Raw genomic sequence first — 16,216 nt, 5'->3', positions numbered from 1 at the left:
ACGAACCCAATATCTATAAATATCAACTAAAAAGATTTTTAATAAATAAACCTACACGATAAACCACATATATGCGCTTAATTAAGTAAAATTAAATTAATGTATTTATGCTAAACTACACACTAAAAATGAAATTAATTTTAACTAATTGCATATATATATGCAAATTCATAAATACTTATTAAAGAGCTTAAAGGAGGCAGCAAAGTAAAACGAAAAACCCCAATTATTTAAATAATTGTTAATATATATTAACAGGCTTAAATAGCAACCAATTTACTTGTGTATAATAGAAGCATTATACAATATTATATAATGTATGAAATGACATTGAAAAAGCCCAAATAATCGGATAAAAGCACACAATCAGCTGTGAAAATATCTCTACAACTATTTAACTCATAGAAGTGTCAGTATTTACTCAACTCCTTCATTCCATATTATTATTTATTACTGAACAAATACTGTGCAACGGGAATGCATTATACAACTATATACAAACTGCAAATCAAAAGCATACTTAATGTAAAACAATAATCATGACTGCTAACTAAACTGACAAAAATAGTGCATAACGCAAAAGCATGATTAAACATTATATACCCTCAGAGTCGACAATATATAAGCCTGTAAGAAAGGCAAACATAACGCTGAGTATGCAAACTGAACATGTATTGTTTATATCATGAACATGGATAAATAGAAGGAATGGATAATAAAGGACACACAGACCAAAACACAACTGCGTATTTATTGCAATAAACAAACAGTTCAGCATTTCAAATTACACTCCCTGTTGAACAACAACTCAATTCTTAAGTTTATAATTTATATTTTGTTGTGCTTAAATATTTAATAACTATACATCTGTTTGACAAAAATTGTACACAAGTTTCCTGTTTTCCTACATATAACCATACACTTTCGGCCTGGCTAAAAATGCTGACCAACAATTAAATCCGAGATGCCAAGTTCTATTTGTTCAGTCTTCTCTTGGCAAAGATTTGATAAATTCCCAAGCAAGCGGACAGTGTGCCAATGGTGCCCACCTGAAAGGTGGACAACTTGCCACCCCATAGATATCCCTTAGGCAAAGTGCTAACGGCATGCACAAAATCCATAGATATGCGGATTATAGACATCAATTCCAGTCGATGTTTGGCAAGCGACTTTTTATCAATATTAGTAGGACTATAAAAGGATTCGCGTTAGATGTGACTCCGTCAAGGTTAAAGATTTATTTTAACTTACTTGCAAAGCTGATGATTGCGACTAAGTTTCTCCTGGTTTAGCCAGAAGTTGCGAAGTGTGCTACAATAGAATCATAAATAGTTTAGCTTTTACTTAGAGGAACTGTTGCATATATCACACTGACCGCATTAAATTCAAATATACCGAAAGCACCCAGAATATTGAATTTGCATTATCCCAATTGTCTGCATGCTTTATGTTCACAATTTTGTGCTCGGACAGCCAACATATCTTCTCGATTGGATAATACAGCAAATCCACTATATTGGCAGTCACGCCCAGCATTGCCATAACCCGATCCGGCTCATTCTCTCCCAGCCCGTACTGCAGTGCATACTGTATCATGGGTATATCATCAATCAGACGTAGCGTAGCTCTAGCTCCCGATATCTTAGAGCTGGCAATCGCATAACGCTTGGCCAAGTCCGGATTTCGCTTGAGATGGTAACCAGCCACAAGCTTGGCGCTATAGCAAAGCGCTTTCATTACCTGAAAATATAAATATATAGTTATATATATCTTATGCAAACATGTATAAAGATATATCTTGTGTAAAGCTGCATTTGTGCTTATTTACTTGGCCTTACTATTTATTTATTGTTTCCTTTTTCGCGTTGCCCTTTACTGCAATTTGTTAAATTGCTTTGCAGTAATGAAGAGATAAAAAAATATCAGCGATAAAAAGAATACAACGAATGCCACAAACATCTTAACAGCCGTGCTCCACCAAAGTGGTTTGGTGTCGCTTGGGGAATACGTTTATGTGGGCGCTTAACTGGGTTACGCTTTATGTTTATTTTATGGTTTATTTATATCAAATGGTATTTGCGTTTGCTTGTTTACGTCGCGTCAATAAAACATAGTTAAATGTGGTAATTAAAGCAAATACCAATCAATATTATGTAGGGTATATCAAATATCAAATTTCGACGTGCAATATATTCCAATTAATCCAATATTTGCAATATTTTGCCTAAAAACTTACTAACCTTTCTCTCATAGCTTATAATCTTTTTGATTTCTTGCCGGGTTAACGTTCTATACGCCGTAATCTGCAGCATTATCTTGACTTAAACGTAGACTGAAGTCTATCAAACTGATAAAACCGAAGCTATGGCAGAATACATATGAAAGCGCAACAAGAAGTAAGGCAAGGTTCAATAATGCCGCTTCCGACTATGCTCAAGGTGACAAGCAACAACAAAAAACCAAAAACCTGTTAGTGCGGTAGATCGGGCCCATTAGTAAGCCTCACACCTAAGCTGCCACGCTGCATTTTTAAAATAACAACAGAAATGAAATGTTCAAAAGGTGTTCATATACCTTAATTACATTGGCTAAAATATGCTTACCTTATCCCGGCCGCCATAGGAATCTATAATATCACAGAATTCGTTTACAAACTTTGTTGTACTGCTCATATTTGTTTCTGTAAAGGTTTGTGTCCTTATAATAAAATAGAGTAGAAACCTGCCGCGCAAACAACTGCACGACAATACAAAAAAAATTACTATCACTTTTCGAACAGCTGTTATATTGGTTTCGATGCAATGCCCAGGTATCGATTATTTTAGCGGCTATCGTTTGCAACACTAGCAAATAATTTGGCGCTGCACAGCACTGCGCATATACACAGCACGGATGCTTTAGTGAGTTGCAGGACGGGATTAGGATTCGTTTAAGGACCACGAGCGGAAATATGAGTTTGCCGAGTGCTACTAATAATCATGCATCATCACCCATATTCAGCAATAAGTCAGTCATAAAGAAAAGTTCAAAAAGCGATTTAATGCGTGCCGCAGTCGGTTTGCTGCTGAAGCAAAAGAATTATGTTGTATGTAAACGCGCAAAAAATTCAATATTAATTCAATATTAACTTGATATATTTCAAACACATTATAGGGCAACGAGAAGTTTCGCAGATCAGATTTCCTATTAATGCAAAACAAGAGTCAATTTGCGGTCAACAAAATGCTGGACACTGATCTCCATGGAGGCAATAGCTTCACGTATTCAAACGTCCAAGTTATAACAAACAATCAACATATGGTTGATCAGCAGTTTGGACGCTTTTCGCAGTTTGTGGAATTGCAACCGGAGTCATTGCGCATCGAAATGAAACGCTTCTATGCGCCGATGCTGTGCCATTTGTACCTGGAGCTGTTGAAGGCGCGTGAGTCAAAGGGCGCCGTCGAGTTTCTCAAGAAGTATGCGCATCTGGTGGCACCGGTCGACCTGTACGATGCACCACTGCCCACAAAAATCAATGGCTGCTCGGTGACGAATGAGGCTCAGCTATCGGGAGCCTCCGACTGTCATATACGTTTTGCTAGTGAGGCTCAGAATACGGGCGATACAGAACTGGATTACTTTATGAAATTAGTACAAATTCTATCGGGGTGCACAAAGCTGGAAACCGCTGAGTCCGACCCAACTGTAGCGCATTTTCGCGGATCCAAATACGAGATACATACAACGGCCCAGGTGGTGGATAAAATTGGCGCTTATTTGCAGCGACGCGGCCATGTGCTGATCATGAATCTGATCTACACCTGGCTGCATATCCACACTGTGGACAATGATCAGCGTCTTTTTACAGAGGATCATCTGCTGGGAATTACCGAAGAACTTGATGTGATAGACGGTTTTGAGGCTGATGAGGTAACCACATATAGTACAACATGCAACATTCGCAGCGATCACAAGCCCAGCAAGTTTGGCGAAAAGAGCACCAAGAAACGTCCTGCTGAGGAGACAACGATCAAATTGGAGTCTGAAGTGAAAGCAGAAAGACTCTTTATGGAAGCGGATGTGCCAGTGGCTGAGAAGAACAAATTCAACATTGACGCCTGCCTTGATACACTCAAATCCTCCACAGATCAAATACTTAAAGCTCAAGCGGATTTGCCATGTTTCTATAGGGTCTGCGAGCGGACGCGTGGTCTCACCTCTGCCCATTTGGATAACAACGAATGCCACATGCTTGCGGGCTTTGATAACTCTGCCGTTCAGCTGTGGCAGCTGAACCAACATAGCTGTAAGGGTAAGAGTTTTTACAGACGTGCTCCATACTCACAATGCGCCTGGGAGCTAAACAATTGTGCAGACAACGAGCAAGAGGAACTTGATAGCGACGAGGAAACATTAAAATGTAGCGCCGAGGAGCGACGCGAACGCATCAAAGCATTACGCAACAAATATCCGGATAACTCCTTGTAGGTACACAGCAGCTAGCCCCTTATCCAGTTGTTAATGAAATGATTTCTTTACTGCAGCAACGAGTATGGCGGCTTGCAGATGCGTGGCCACACCAAAGGTGTTACCAATGTGCGTTTCTCGGCTCATTATCCGCTCTTCTATAGTGTTTCCAAGGACTGCACATTGCGTTGCTGGCGGGCGCATAATTTGCAATGTGCAGCCATTTATCGCAGTCACAACTATCCCATTTGGTGCGTAGATGAAAGTCCCGTAGGACAGTATGTATGCACCGGCTCCAAGGATTTGAGCGCACGTTTGTGGTCCCTGGAACGGGAGCATGCGCTTATTATATATGCTGGTCATACACAAGACGTTGAGGTTAACGAGATACAATTTATATATATATATATATATAGTGATAAACTAATAATTCTTTTCACATTTTCACAGTGCATTGCTTTTCATCCGAATGGCAATTACCTAGCCACCGGCTCGGCTGATCATTCGGTGCGTTTATGGTGCGCCACCAGCGGTAAACTAATGCGCGTCTTTGCCGATTGCCGACAGGCGGTCACTAGTCTAGCCTTTAGTTCTGATGGTAAAATGCTGGCCGTTGCCGGGGATGAGTCTAAGGTGCGCATATTTGACTTGGCTGCAGGCGCACAGCTGAGCGAGCTTAAGGATCATCCGACCAGCGTTAGCTCCTTGGCTTGGGGTGCACACAATCAGCAACTGGTCACTGCCTGCATCGATGGCAGCCTAAGATTGTGGGACATTAAAAAGCTAACGCCTATGAGGTGAGTTGAAAATAACTTGTAATTTACATGTTTTTAATCAACCATTATAATTCCACAGCGAGAGCAGCACCGGTGGGAGCAGCACCTACTCATCATCATCATCATCATCGTCGTCATCAGCTACAACGAATCGTCTCTTGACTCTAAATAGTTCCTGCCAGCGTCTGGTCGATGTATTTTATGGACGCAGTAAAACGCTCTATTGCATAGGCACTTAAAAAATGTCGCCGTAATTGAGGATAGTTTTTGTTTTTAAAATAATTTATTTGTAATAAGTCTGTATAATAAGTATTACTGTTGCTATCAAATGGAACAATGTGTTTTTTTCTTGCCTTTTTTAATAATTCGTGATGCTTCTGAATGCCAGAAAACTGTATATACTCGTATATTACAAAGTATACATACATAATCATTATTTAGTTGGGCTTTATGTATTGTACAGAGCAACAATATTTGGAGCTTTCTAATGAATTTCATTTAATAAATCTAACAAAATTGTGTGTTTGAAACATTTTAATAATTATAAGCTGTTATTACAGCTGCACATGCTAAAAAATATTATATGCGTGTATGTATATATATATATAAGCATATGTACAATTACGTACTCACAATGATTTTGGACACTCGCACAGCCCATATTGGAACAAAACATAGCTAACTTAAATGATATCGATTTGTGGTCGTACAATCAATTATTTTACAATTTGTATGCACAATCTGCGCTGACTTTATGATAGAAGAAATATATTTTAATGAGCAGTAGTTGGGATGAAATATGCTTTATCCAAACGATAAACTATTCGACTTTAAACTTAAGCTCTATTTATATAAATATGGGCGCAGAGCATGAATAAATAAATTTGTATGTAGTACACACAGTTTTTGCCAAAGTCCAATCTATTGACACACTAATATCTTATCCATTGTTATATGTTAATAGTGGAACATAATGTGTTTGATAGTCCTGACTGTGTTTTAATAAATGTTGGGTGTAATTCATGACAAATGAGTATAGTTTGCATTAGTTGGTAATCGACTTGCTCTAACGCTTGTGACGTCCACGTATCAACTGCAAAGCCTTTGCCATTAACGGTGCCTTCTTGTTACGCATTGGAGCCGCAGCTGCGGATCGATCAACATTATAAATATTAATATATGTTTTGGCCAGATCAGTGATATTTAACTTACCAACTTGTGCCGAGTCGCGCGCCGTGCTGAGCACACGAAGTCTAGCGTCGCCTACCTTGGCCGCATTGGGCGTAACACTAGATAAGGCGGCCACACGTGCCGCAGGCGTGGCAATTAGCTTGCCCTTGGTGCCATATTGCTCCTGCTTGCGCTGTACATTGCGCGGTGGCTTCACCATTGAATCAACAAATGCCAATTGGGTTTTGCGCACGGGAGCTTCGCTTATTTTCTGTGATGCTTTTATACTCTCGGCTATTGTGCTAAGCTTGCGTTCCTTTTCTTCCTCGCATCGCTATAAATGTGCAACAATCATATCCATATTATTATAATTTACTGCTAAGTTATACGTTACCAAAAACATTTCACGCCACGTTTCCATTTCTTCCCTGCGTTGACTACGACAATGCCGCTGTACATGTTGCTGCCACAGCACATCGCTGTCCTCCATTAGATAAGGATTGTACTCTTCGAAGTTCAATAACTGATGTGGTGTAGCGCGCTCCAACACTGGACGCAGCACATCAAAGGGCACACCCCCCGTATATTCCAGGGCTGTGTGGTTCAAATACAAGGTAAATAAATAATAAATTGGAGCTAAATTTTAACAATTTTTCACTACCATCAATATTCTTTTGCAGCACGCGCGTGCAAAGATCAAAGAGCGACGGCACCTGCAGTATTTGTCCAGTTCTGACGCCTGAGTAGATTTTGGTGCTGCAAAACAAAAGGGAGAAATAAGTAAAGTTGTACACAAGGTACGGCTGGGCAAACAACTAACCGCATTGTCTTGGATGATATGCCAGCTGCCAGCGCTTCAGACTCATTAAAATTGCGATGCGTCTTGGGCGCATTGTTGCCGAGACCATGATTGAAGACAACATCCATGACTGTTTGATTCAGCGGCATGGGCTTATAATTGTTCGATATAGTAGGCAGTTCTAATGCTATGCTGGGATCCAGAGGCTCTAGCTTAGCTGTGGGTGCCAGCAGCTCCGGTTTCTAAAATAAATCAAGCAAACATATTTATTCATGGCTAAAAAGAGCCTTTTCTAACTGAGTTGTTTTACCTTTGTGCTTAAGAGTTTGCTGCTACTGGAAGTTGATGTTGTTGATGTTGTTCGTTTGGTTGAACTAGAGGAAGATCCAATTGTTGTTGTAGTTATTGTTGTTGGCTTGTGGGGCGACTTGAGCTTGTTAGTAATCTTTTTGCTACTCATTGGCATGTTGAGCATACCAAGCACATCGTCAAAATTAGCGCCCATGCTGGAGTCAAACTCATCAGCGGTCTCCTTGTGCTCGACTGGATCCGCTTTGGGTTTTACTTTTGCTATTTTGGCCTTTGGCGATTCATCATCTTGTGTACGCTGCGGACTTCGTGATCGCTTGGATGACTTGGTTGACGTTGAGGAAGATTTTTGTTTATCCGACTTTTCTTTGGCCACCTTTTGTTCGCTGTGCTGCGATTTGTCCTGCTCAATAATAAAGATGAGTATGTAATATTTAAATTAATTATTAAATACACTCACTTCTTTGCTTTTTTCATGTCTCGATTTGCTGTGCTCGCTTTTGTGGCTGCTGTGATGCCGTTGCTTGCTGCTGCTGTTGCTGCTGCTGTGATGGTTACCCTCGCTGCTACTTTTATGGTGGTTGCTGCTGGGCTTCGTTACGGACTCCTTCGATTTGCGGTGTTCATTGCTGCTGCTGGTTTTTTGGTCTTTGCGGTGCCTATCGCTGTCGCTGTCCTTCGGTTTTGACTTGTCGTGGCTACTGCTTTTATGTTTCTTGTCGCTCTCCGATCGGCTTTTTGAGTGACTCTTACTGCTGCTGCTGCTCGATTTGCTCTTATGATCGCTGTTCTTGGAACGTTCTTCATGCTTTGATTTGTGCCTGTGACGGGAGTCTTCACCGCCGGAGGAATTGCTGCCTTTGTTCTCTTGATCCTGATCCTCTTCACTCGATCGCCGACCATTCGATCTGTTTGAATCCTCTTCATTTTTGTTAATCTGTGGAGCGGGTTCCTCCTCAGCAGCAACCATAGCCTTCCATTTTGTGACTAGAGTTTTGGCTGCAACGCCGACCTCTCCGTTAATCTTTCGCAGTGCATTGACCGTTTTACCAATGCCTGTTTCCTGAAGATGCTCGAATGTGATGGGCAGGTTAAACAGCTTTGTGATGCAGTGCAACAGCTGCGTGGACAGGTAGTAGCCGAAAAAGCAACACATATGGATTAGATAGGAACTTATTTTAAGGGGTGATTAACAACAATACATATATTGTAAGTCTTAGGAGCAAGGATATATTTACATCTGTATATTTATATACATATGCTTGTTTTCCTTGCATTATACTCAACATCCCCTATACCCAGAGCTCCTAACAAATAATCGTTTTTACCTACAACACTAAGAACATATGTTCTATTGTTAGTAACTATACACATATGAGGAAACACACACACACACACACAGAACGAAGGCACTCCAACTTTACAAACGTAAAATATTTCTCAATTGGTAATCATGAAAAACGTTCCAATTTTAAGATGGGTAGTCCCTTATTAACTTTATGACAATCACATAGAAGGGCGATATGTGAGAGATGTTGTCAATAAAAAATAGAAAGAGGGGTAGAAGTGAGAGAGTAAAAGTAAGACAAATAAAGAGGCAGGATATAACAGTATGAGGGATAGACAGAAATGGAGTGAAAATAACATAAAATGAGGGAAGGGAATAAGAGAGGAAATGGGAGAGAGGCACTGATCAGACTAAGAGATAGAGAGCATCAGTATATTAGCCCTCAAAAGTACAGCTTATAATAAAATTAGATTTATACACAACTCATATACATATGTAAATTAAAAAATGTTGTCTTGCATGATGCATGCTCCACCTCTAATAGAAAATGATCCGTTTTTATTATAGGTGGAAAAATAAGATCTACGTGAGAAATTCTTCTTTATACTTTCTATTAAAACGTATAATTACATAGAGTAGGGACGAGATTAGCATGTACATATATATATTTATAATGTATACAAATAGTTCAAACATGTGCATAAAAATATGTATACATGCACACTTGTGATCTGGCATTTACCAATTGCTTTGTTTTTTTTTTACCAAAGTATGCAAATTACAACTAATTTGCAATTGGAAGTGAAGGTTTTTCACAAATTCTTGAAATATCGTTTTCATGGAGTCCCCATGAAAAACTCCCCTAATGCTGATAGGATAGGCTGGGGAAAACTTACTCGTGTCTCATCTTCGCCATGGCGTTCAATGCTGCGTTGATAGTGGCGAACAACATCTGCCAGATTGCTAGTGGACGTCATCACGTTAGGAAAATGCACTAATCTCGCTTGGTTGTAAGTATTGGGGGCTTGGACTGTAAAAATGGCACGCAGGCAGCCTCACACTTCGACTTTTCAACTGAGTTGTATAAAAATTACGACAATGCGGGGCACAATACGAACACACACACACAAATCTCCTGTGTAGGAGCACTCGTATTTGATGAATTATCTAAAGGACATAGCTGCGTGAACTTTAATAATTATGTTTAATAATTATTTCACTAAACTGTGTGACTTTTCACTTTAAATTCGACGTTAGTCAACACTAGTAAACAGCTGACAGCATCTGTTAAGGTAGCTCTGTTCCAAGCGCACATTAGAGTTGCGTTATGTTGGCTGCGGACTCAGCTGTTTCGGGCAGTTTACGGTTTGATATCGATACATTAGTCAATCGATATTGCATCAACAACACTACATGCCTTGCAGTGTTGGCAACACTGTGCCCATTTTGTTGTGAATTATTGTTAATTTTTTAATTTAATTTGTACAAATTGTGCATACGCGTGCAAAGTCAGCAAAACACTTGCGACTTGAGTCCAGAATGTGCCAGTTTCTATAAACTGCTAAAAACCAATAGAAAAAACGAGCGCGCCCAATCGAAACGTGTTAAAAAATGACCATGGGCGAGCGTGAGCCAACTTCGTCTCTCGTTCTGCCCGTTATACTGAGGCCAATTTTCACACAGGTAAGTTGGTTCACATAGCCCGAGACTCCATAAGAGCGACGTGGGGGGCGTTGGCGTTGCCTGTCCCAGTTTAAATGTAATGTTGCGTAAACGTTAATTGTTTACAGCTCGAGCGACGCGACGTTGGCGCGGCGCAGTCACTGCGCTCAGCCATACTAAAATCGGAGCAGAACAATCCGGGCTTCTGTTATGACCTCGTTGCGTCGATCGTGCGACGGGCCGATCTAAATGTCAACTTAAATGAGGCCGTCTTGCGTTTGCAGGGCAACATCACGGAGGCAGATCGTAAGTACACACACCTGCACACACGACTGCGATGGTGTGTGTGTGTGTGTGCAAATGCGATTGTTTCCATTTGTGTTCATGCATTTTGTTGTTTTTTCTTTGTCCCAATATGTGGCGCAGTTAATGAATATCGTTTGACACGCACAGAGGAGCCGTTCCAGGAGCTGAATCGCAAATCAGTTGCACTAAAAGTGATACTCAGTCGCATACCAGACGAGATCAACGATCGCAAGACCTTCCTTGAGACCATCAAGTAAGTTTAGATTCCACGTTGAAATCCATGTGTATATTAAACATTTTGTGTTCCAGGGAAATCGCCAGCGCCATAAAAAAACTGCTCGATGTGGTCAACGAAATTGGTTCGTTTATACCGGGCGTCACTGGCAAGCAGGCTGTCGAGCAGCGTAAGAAGGAGTTCGTCAAATATTCAAAGAAGTTCAGCACAACGCTGAAGGAATACTTCAAAGAAGGACAGTAAGTTGGCTCATTGTTATCGTTAATTATATTGGCGCCGTCTGTAAATGGCAAAACGGAATTCGACTCACTATCAGCTGGTTTCTTTAATCGTCTGATATCTGGTTTCTTATCTTGGCTTGTGCTGACCGTACTCCGTACACATGATGTCATCCCATTCGCGTTCCAAGCTTGTTTATCTATCAGTTTAATAGTAGAAGTTCTTCGACTATGTTCGCATATTGCAGTTATAGTCGTACAAAAATCTCATTAATCACTATAAAGGTCTTCGAGGCGTTGCCGTGATATATATTTGTTATGGCAAATGGATTGAATATAGTTTCATAATTAAGTCTATTTGTGATTTGTTCTCGCTGATTGCATGTTTAACCTCTGTTTTCATTTCTATTTTCAGACCGAATGCAGTATTCATAAGTGCACTTTTTTTAATAAGGCAAACGAATCAAATAATGCTGACAGTTAAGAGTAAATGCGAGTAGAAAATTAAATGTTTTAATTAATGCAAAACTTAGTGGCATTTTAATTTTATGTTCAACTAACTATTAAACAACACAACAAACTAATAAAAAAAAAACAAAAACAAAGCAAGGAACACAATCTGCAATAGGAATCCATAGTCGCATACTAGAGAGCCGATAGCAGCGAGAGCTTCTTGTTGTAATTAAAAACAAAATGATAAATAGGCCTAATGTATTTAAATAATTGTAATCACTACTAAATTCCAACACAAAAGCAAAAACAAAATGAAAACCTAAAATGTTAGCAATTCGAATTTGAACTTGATTTTCTTTCTTTGTATTTAGTCAATTGTGCGCGCGTGTCTTTTTTGTGTTTGGTTTACAATTTATTGTAAATAATTCATTCGTTTTCTGTTAATATGATCATATATATTTGCTTGTATTAGGGAAACGCGAACATAAATAAAAATAAACATAAATTTAATGTTAGCAAAAAGAAAACAAATACGAGACACAGGAATGTTCTATGAAAAAGAAGATATAAACACTAAACAAAAAAACAATTGAATTTTTAACTGTTTTTAATTGTTAGATTTGAAATTCAAAACTTTACATATAAACAATAAACTTATTTAATGATATGTTCAATTTGAAAACGCTAAAGGCATTAGCTGAGATCGCTAGCAAACAAGAAGAAAAATTATTTTATTTTTAATAAATGTTATATGAAAAAATTAAAAAAAAAAAAAGGAGACGTAAAACTCATATTGTAGAAATAGGTAAACAAACGACAAATAAATGTATTTATATTCAAAAATTGCATTTCCTTACACCTAACATTTGCTTGGGACTGTTAAGTTAACAGTAACAGCGTATTAACATTTGCAACCCCGAAAGAGAGTCAAAGACGCGCCAATGCAAAAACATAGAGAAAATTTCCCATTTTTCAGTGTCATTTGACAGAAAAATCGATTCGTTTTCACACTGGGCCATTCTGGTCAGGCAGTTGGATAGAAATCAGAGTACAAACCAGCCGAGCAGCGCGACCGAGATGACCCACTTTTCGGTTTTCGCATTCAAAACTAACTGCTATACCAAATAAAGTTGCAATTTTTTTCTAAACTAGCATTTAGTAAAAACGCGTTGTATATCATGTAAAACTTAAATCCGTTAACTAGTGTAAACTCTATGCATTTATGTAAATTCTCGACGGCTAATGTGGATGTGGATGTGGAAATAGGCGACCTGAAAAATCAGCAGTTCCCACAGCAATCAAAAAGCAGCAGCAAAAAGGTTTGCCAAATGTTCGAGTATTCGTTTTTGAACTATCTAGTAAAGCTTTAACGGGTGTGACAATCTTGCAAAATTTTATCAATTGAAAGCAAAAAGTTGGTCAAACCAGTCCCGAAATTCAGGACGAGCACTGAAAAACGATGGCTGCCAGTGGCAGTGGCCTGGCGAGCGAACGGGCATACGAAAAATTTCGCTGTACACCAAATGGGGAAAATGTTTTCTCAGCAGCCGATGAACTCGCCCCACTGCTGCTTGGGGCATGTGTAACGTGAAATGTTTGCATTGCTTTAATAAAAAGAAGAGGATTTTTTAAAAAGAAGAACGCAATAATTTATACGCGTGTGTGAAACAAACAATTGCAATTTGAACGTTTTCTAACATTTAAACTCCAGTGTTACAAATTGCATTTTACAAAATGATAAAAGACAAAACGGGTGATGTGAAAAGTAAAAGTGTTAGCGATTGCCACTGAGACTTCGGCTGTGGCATATCGATGAAACGATAAAAAAATGCTAGCAAGCTAACGTAAAACTTACACCCACACACACACGCACGCACACACATGCAAAACGCGCGCATGCAAAGGCAACACGAATCCCAATACAATTGCGAATACTTGTGCCAATGCAAGCGGAATATTGAATGAAAACTAAATAAACATGTACAAGAACTTGTGGGCATGCATGTGTGTGTGTTAATGTTATGCTAAAATGCATAAAAAGTCGCTCAAATTGTCAAACTGTATATGTGCAAAAAGAAACGCAGTGGAAGTGGAGCACGGCAGCAGTTTGCGGTTCATAGGACTGGGCGTATGTGTGTGCATGTGTGTGAGTTTCATATTCATAGTCGCAGTAACAGCCGCAGTCGCAGTAGCCATGATAGCAGCAGCAGCAGCGGCGGCAGCAGCGGCACAAGATAAATGAAAAGTGCCACATTTTGCTTTTGGGGGCGGTTTTGACACTTGGCGCGCAGCAGCAGCAGCAACAACAACAACAACAACAGTTAGGCCGCGTGGGTGGCGTAAAAGTTGTTTGCTGCTCTGCGTGCGTAACAGAAAGCACAATCAGTTATGTACAAATATATACACACATACATATGCACATAGAAGCCGTGAAAGAGTGAGGCACCAAGAGCAGCGGCGGCTGGGGGCAGGTGTTTGCCATGCGGTTCTCTTGTGTCACTCAATGTGTGTGTGCTTGTGTGCGTGTGTGTGTGTGTAAACAGTAACAGCAACAAAAATAACAGCCAAGTCGACTGCGCCTAAACGCTGTAACAACTATTTTTGGATTTATTCGCAATTTGTATTTCCGTTCATTTATTAGCATTGTTGTATTTTGCTGTTCTTATTATTTTACGCTTAAGTATGTAGATTTATAAAACGTTTTCATTATTGGCAAATACAACGATCTAATGTCACGCGTTGCCCAAAAACAGAAAGTCAATATCAGTGTGTGTGTGTGTGACAGAATTAATCGTGCAGCATGTTCCGATTTGACATGTGGCTATCATTCAATGGCATATTTTCCACAAAAAAAAAAAATGAAAAAAAAAGTAAGAGATGGTGGCACAATCGGGGCTTGATTTGACACATTTCTCCCGCTTTGCCCAAAAAACTATGCTACATTTTGTGAGTGTGTGTGCTTTTGTGACCCGCATGAGTTCTTTTTCCAGCACCGTGTGCTATGTGAGTATGAGATAGTGTGTGTGTGGCTTGTTATAAATAGGCAAGATAGTTTTTGTGCTGTTTGGCTCCTCTACGTCTCTTTAGATTTTTTTTGTGTTATTGAGGTCAAACTGTCAGAAGGATAGTGAACTTTATGAAATTTCAAAAGCTAAATTGGTTAACTTTAAAGAGGTTTCTATGTACACACAAGTAGCTCCTATAAAGGGGGCGGGTGCTCAAGGTTGATTAAGTGTATTGTATTGTGGACCACAATGCTCGTCTCTTAAATAATTAAACGGCCTAAATATAGTAACCCCTGTTTCTAGATATAAAGTGTCAATGGTTTATTTTAAGGAATGTTCTTGTCAGTAAGGACAAAAAGGCATTAATAACTGACCGATTGACTTACTCATTTCATAATTTACGCGTAGCCCAAGCCTTAAGAGCTAAAATGTTGAAACTTTTATTCTAGTTATCTTTCGAATATTACATTACAAAAAAAAAAAAAATAATTATCCTAATAATTTTCGAAATTAAATTAAAAATAATAATATCTTAAATTTGAAGAATAAACTTGGTCCAAATACAAGACAAATATATGTACGTCCCACGTGGTTCAGATCTACACCTGTATTCATGTGCCCTGCAAAGTATGCAATAAAATATACGCAAATTTATTAGGCTTCTCGGAAAACTTCGGTGACACGAATTTCAATGCAACTTGCTTGCGCTCAGTTTCTATTTTTCTTTTTTGTTCAAATTGAAGTACATCAAAAGTAAACGTGCCAAAAACCAAGAAAGTGGGCAACAGTTTAAATTTTAATGATACTTCAACTTTGCCCATTGGCATTTGTAGTTTTAATTAGGACTATTTTCAGTGCTTGCCGCAGATATCCATCAAATTTTCGCATACAACACATAAGACACACATGAAATGGAATTAAACCCATGTGAATTTTCCATTTAATTTACTCGAATGGCAATTGCCGAAAATTGGGTTAATAGACTGTAAAGCAGCGTCAGGCTGCAACCTACATTCAATTGGGATTGGGCTTGGGATGTGGGCCAGGCAGAAGCAATAAGACAGCAAAGACGAGAAATAGCGAGCGGGTCGTGTGGCTAATTCGTACTCGGAGAACTCACTCATTAAAATTTTAAGCAGTTGCTAGCAGCTGATTTTGCTGTTGCGTCTTTATTTTGTCTGTTGCTCATCAACTTGTGCCAACTAAATATTTAATTGCTTAACTGAATTCTTCAGTTAATATAGTAGACCTATTTGAACGTTTATGTATAGAATAAACGAAATGAATAGCACTTACTATTATGTACATGGCTGGGGATGTCGTATACAGACTTGTCCAAGATACAGAGCCTCGTGCTAACACTGTTGACCATCAAGAAAATTATGAAAAATACGAGTGAAAAGTAAAGAAAACCCTCCCACACGCACATACTCACACAAGAGCTATTTAACGCCCACTTCATAATCATAATTAAAAATTTTTGCGGTGCCCAGACATGAGGGCAAACAGCGCTGTTAACCCACTTACAGGTCGACCGACTGTTAAC

The 16,216-nt window shown here is 39.2% G+C and overlaps 4 protein-coding genes across 4 annotated transcripts; 2 read left to right on the top strand and 2 right to left on the bottom strand.

Annotated features, from left to right (window-relative positions):
- Nucleotides 1-343: 343 nt before the first annotated feature.
- On the bottom strand, nt 344-2,734 carry LOC115771830 (peroxisomal membrane protein 11C). The gene is made up of 4 exons (XM_030717710.1): nt 2,604-2,734; nt 1,376-1,740; nt 1,252-1,311; nt 344-1,191 (listed from the first exon to the last, which is right to left on the bottom strand). The coding sequence occupies exons 1-4, from the start codon at nt 2,670-2,672 to the stop codon at nt 975-977; spliced, it is 711 nt and encodes a 236-aa protein (XP_030573570.1). The 5' UTR covers nt 2,673-2,734; the 3' UTR covers nt 344-974.
- A 159-nt stretch (nt 2,735-2,893) lies between these two features.
- On the top strand, nt 2,894-5,494 carry LOC115771728 (transcription initiation factor TFIID subunit 5). Its single transcript, XM_030717552.1, has 5 exons — nt 2,894-3,085; nt 3,154-4,466; nt 4,527-4,827; nt 4,900-5,246; nt 5,305-5,494. The coding sequence occupies exons 1-5, from the start codon at nt 2,951-2,953 to the stop codon at nt 5,462-5,464; spliced, it is 2,256 nt and encodes a 751-aa protein (XP_030573412.1). The 5' UTR covers nt 2,894-2,950; the 3' UTR covers nt 5,465-5,494.
- On the bottom strand, nt 5,490-10,136 carry LOC115771729 (transcription elongation factor B polypeptide 3). Its single transcript, XM_030717554.1, has 8 exons — nt 9,688-10,136; nt 7,964-8,623; nt 7,505-7,906; nt 7,216-7,436; nt 7,057-7,151; nt 6,790-6,989; nt 6,438-6,729; nt 5,490-6,371 (listed from the first exon to the last, which is right to left on the bottom strand). Exons 1-8 carry the CDS (start codon nt 9,766-9,768, stop codon nt 6,292-6,294), a joined length of 2,031 nt encoding a protein of 676 aa, XP_030573414.1. The 5' UTR covers nt 9,769-10,136; the 3' UTR covers nt 5,490-6,291.
- Nucleotides 10,137-10,213: 77 nt separating this feature from the next.
- On the top strand, nt 10,214-11,901 carry LOC115771730 (programmed cell death protein 10). The gene is made up of 5 exons (XM_030717555.1): nt 10,214-10,474; nt 10,582-10,759; nt 10,880-11,012; nt 11,069-11,233; nt 11,628-11,901. Exons 1-5 carry the CDS (start codon nt 10,403-10,405, stop codon nt 11,710-11,712), a joined length of 633 nt encoding a protein of 210 aa, XP_030573415.1. The 5' UTR covers nt 10,214-10,402; the 3' UTR covers nt 11,713-11,901.
- The last annotated feature ends 4,315 nt before the right edge of the window (nt 11,902-16,216 follow it).

Source organism: Drosophila novamexicana, unplaced genomic scaffold, assembly GCF_003285875.2.
Source record: "Drosophila novamexicana strain 15010-1031.04,08,12 unplaced genomic scaffold, DnovRS2.1 tig00000108-arrow-pilon, whole genome shotgun sequence".
Taxonomy (NCBI): domain Eukaryota; kingdom Metazoa; phylum Arthropoda; class Insecta; order Diptera; family Drosophilidae; genus Drosophila; species Drosophila novamexicana.
The sequence above is the reverse complement of the archived record's forward strand: the minus strand, read 5'-3'. Positions and strand labels throughout refer to the sequence as shown.

What these genes read in the sequence shown, in the direction of transcription:
- LOC115771830 (XM_030717710.1), bottom strand. Translation starts at nt 2,672, where the DNA reads ATGAGCAGTACAACAAAGTTTGTAAACGAATTCTGTGATATTATAGAT. An exon ending in CCTATGGCGGCCGGGATAAG is followed by an intron (nt 1,741 to 2,603) that starts GTAAGCATATTT and finishes TTATATTTTCAG; the next exon opens with GTAATGAAAGCGCTTTGCTA. An exon ending in GTATATTTGAATTTAATGCG is followed by an intron (nt 1,312 to 1,375) that starts GTCAGTGTGATA and finishes ATTCTATTGTAG; the next exon opens with CACACTTCGCAACTTCTGGC.
- LOC115771728 (XM_030717552.1), top strand. Translation starts at nt 2,951, where the DNA reads ATGAGTTTGCCGAGTGCTACTAATAATCATGCATCATCACCCATATTC. An exon ending in TGAAGCAAAAGAATTATGTT is followed by an intron (nt 3,086 to 3,153) that starts GTATGTAAACGC and finishes AACACATTATAG; the next exon opens with GGCAACGAGAAGTTTCGCAG. An exon ending in GTCATACACAAGACGTTGAG is followed by an intron (nt 4,828 to 4,899) that starts GTTAACGAGATA and finishes ACATTTTCACAG; the next exon opens with TGCATTGCTTTTCATCCGAA.
- LOC115771729 (XM_030717554.1), bottom strand. Translation starts at nt 9,768, where the DNA reads ATGACGTCCACTAGCAATCTGGCAGATGTTGTTCGCCACTATCAACGC. An exon ending in ATATCATCCAAGACAATGCG is followed by an intron (nt 7,152 to 7,215) that starts GTTAGTTGTTTG and finishes TTTGTTTTGCAG; the next exon opens with CACCAAAATCTACTCAGGCG. An exon ending in GCGCGACTCGGCACAAGTTG is followed by an intron (nt 6,372 to 6,437) that starts GTAAGTTAAATA and finishes ATCGATCCGCAG; the next exon opens with CTGCGGCTCCAATGCGTAAC.
- LOC115771730 (XM_030717555.1), top strand. Translation starts at nt 10,403, where the DNA reads ATGACCATGGGCGAGCGTGAGCCAACTTCGTCTCTCGTTCTGCCCGTT. An exon ending in TGAGGCCAATTTTCACACAG is followed by an intron (nt 10,475 to 10,581) that starts GTAAGTTGGTTC and finishes AATTGTTTACAG; the next exon opens with CTCGAGCGACGCGACGTTGG. An exon ending in GAATACTTCAAAGAAGGACA is followed by an intron (nt 11,234 to 11,627) that starts GTAAGTTGGCTC and finishes TTCTATTTTCAG; the next exon opens with ACCGAATGCAGTATTCATAA.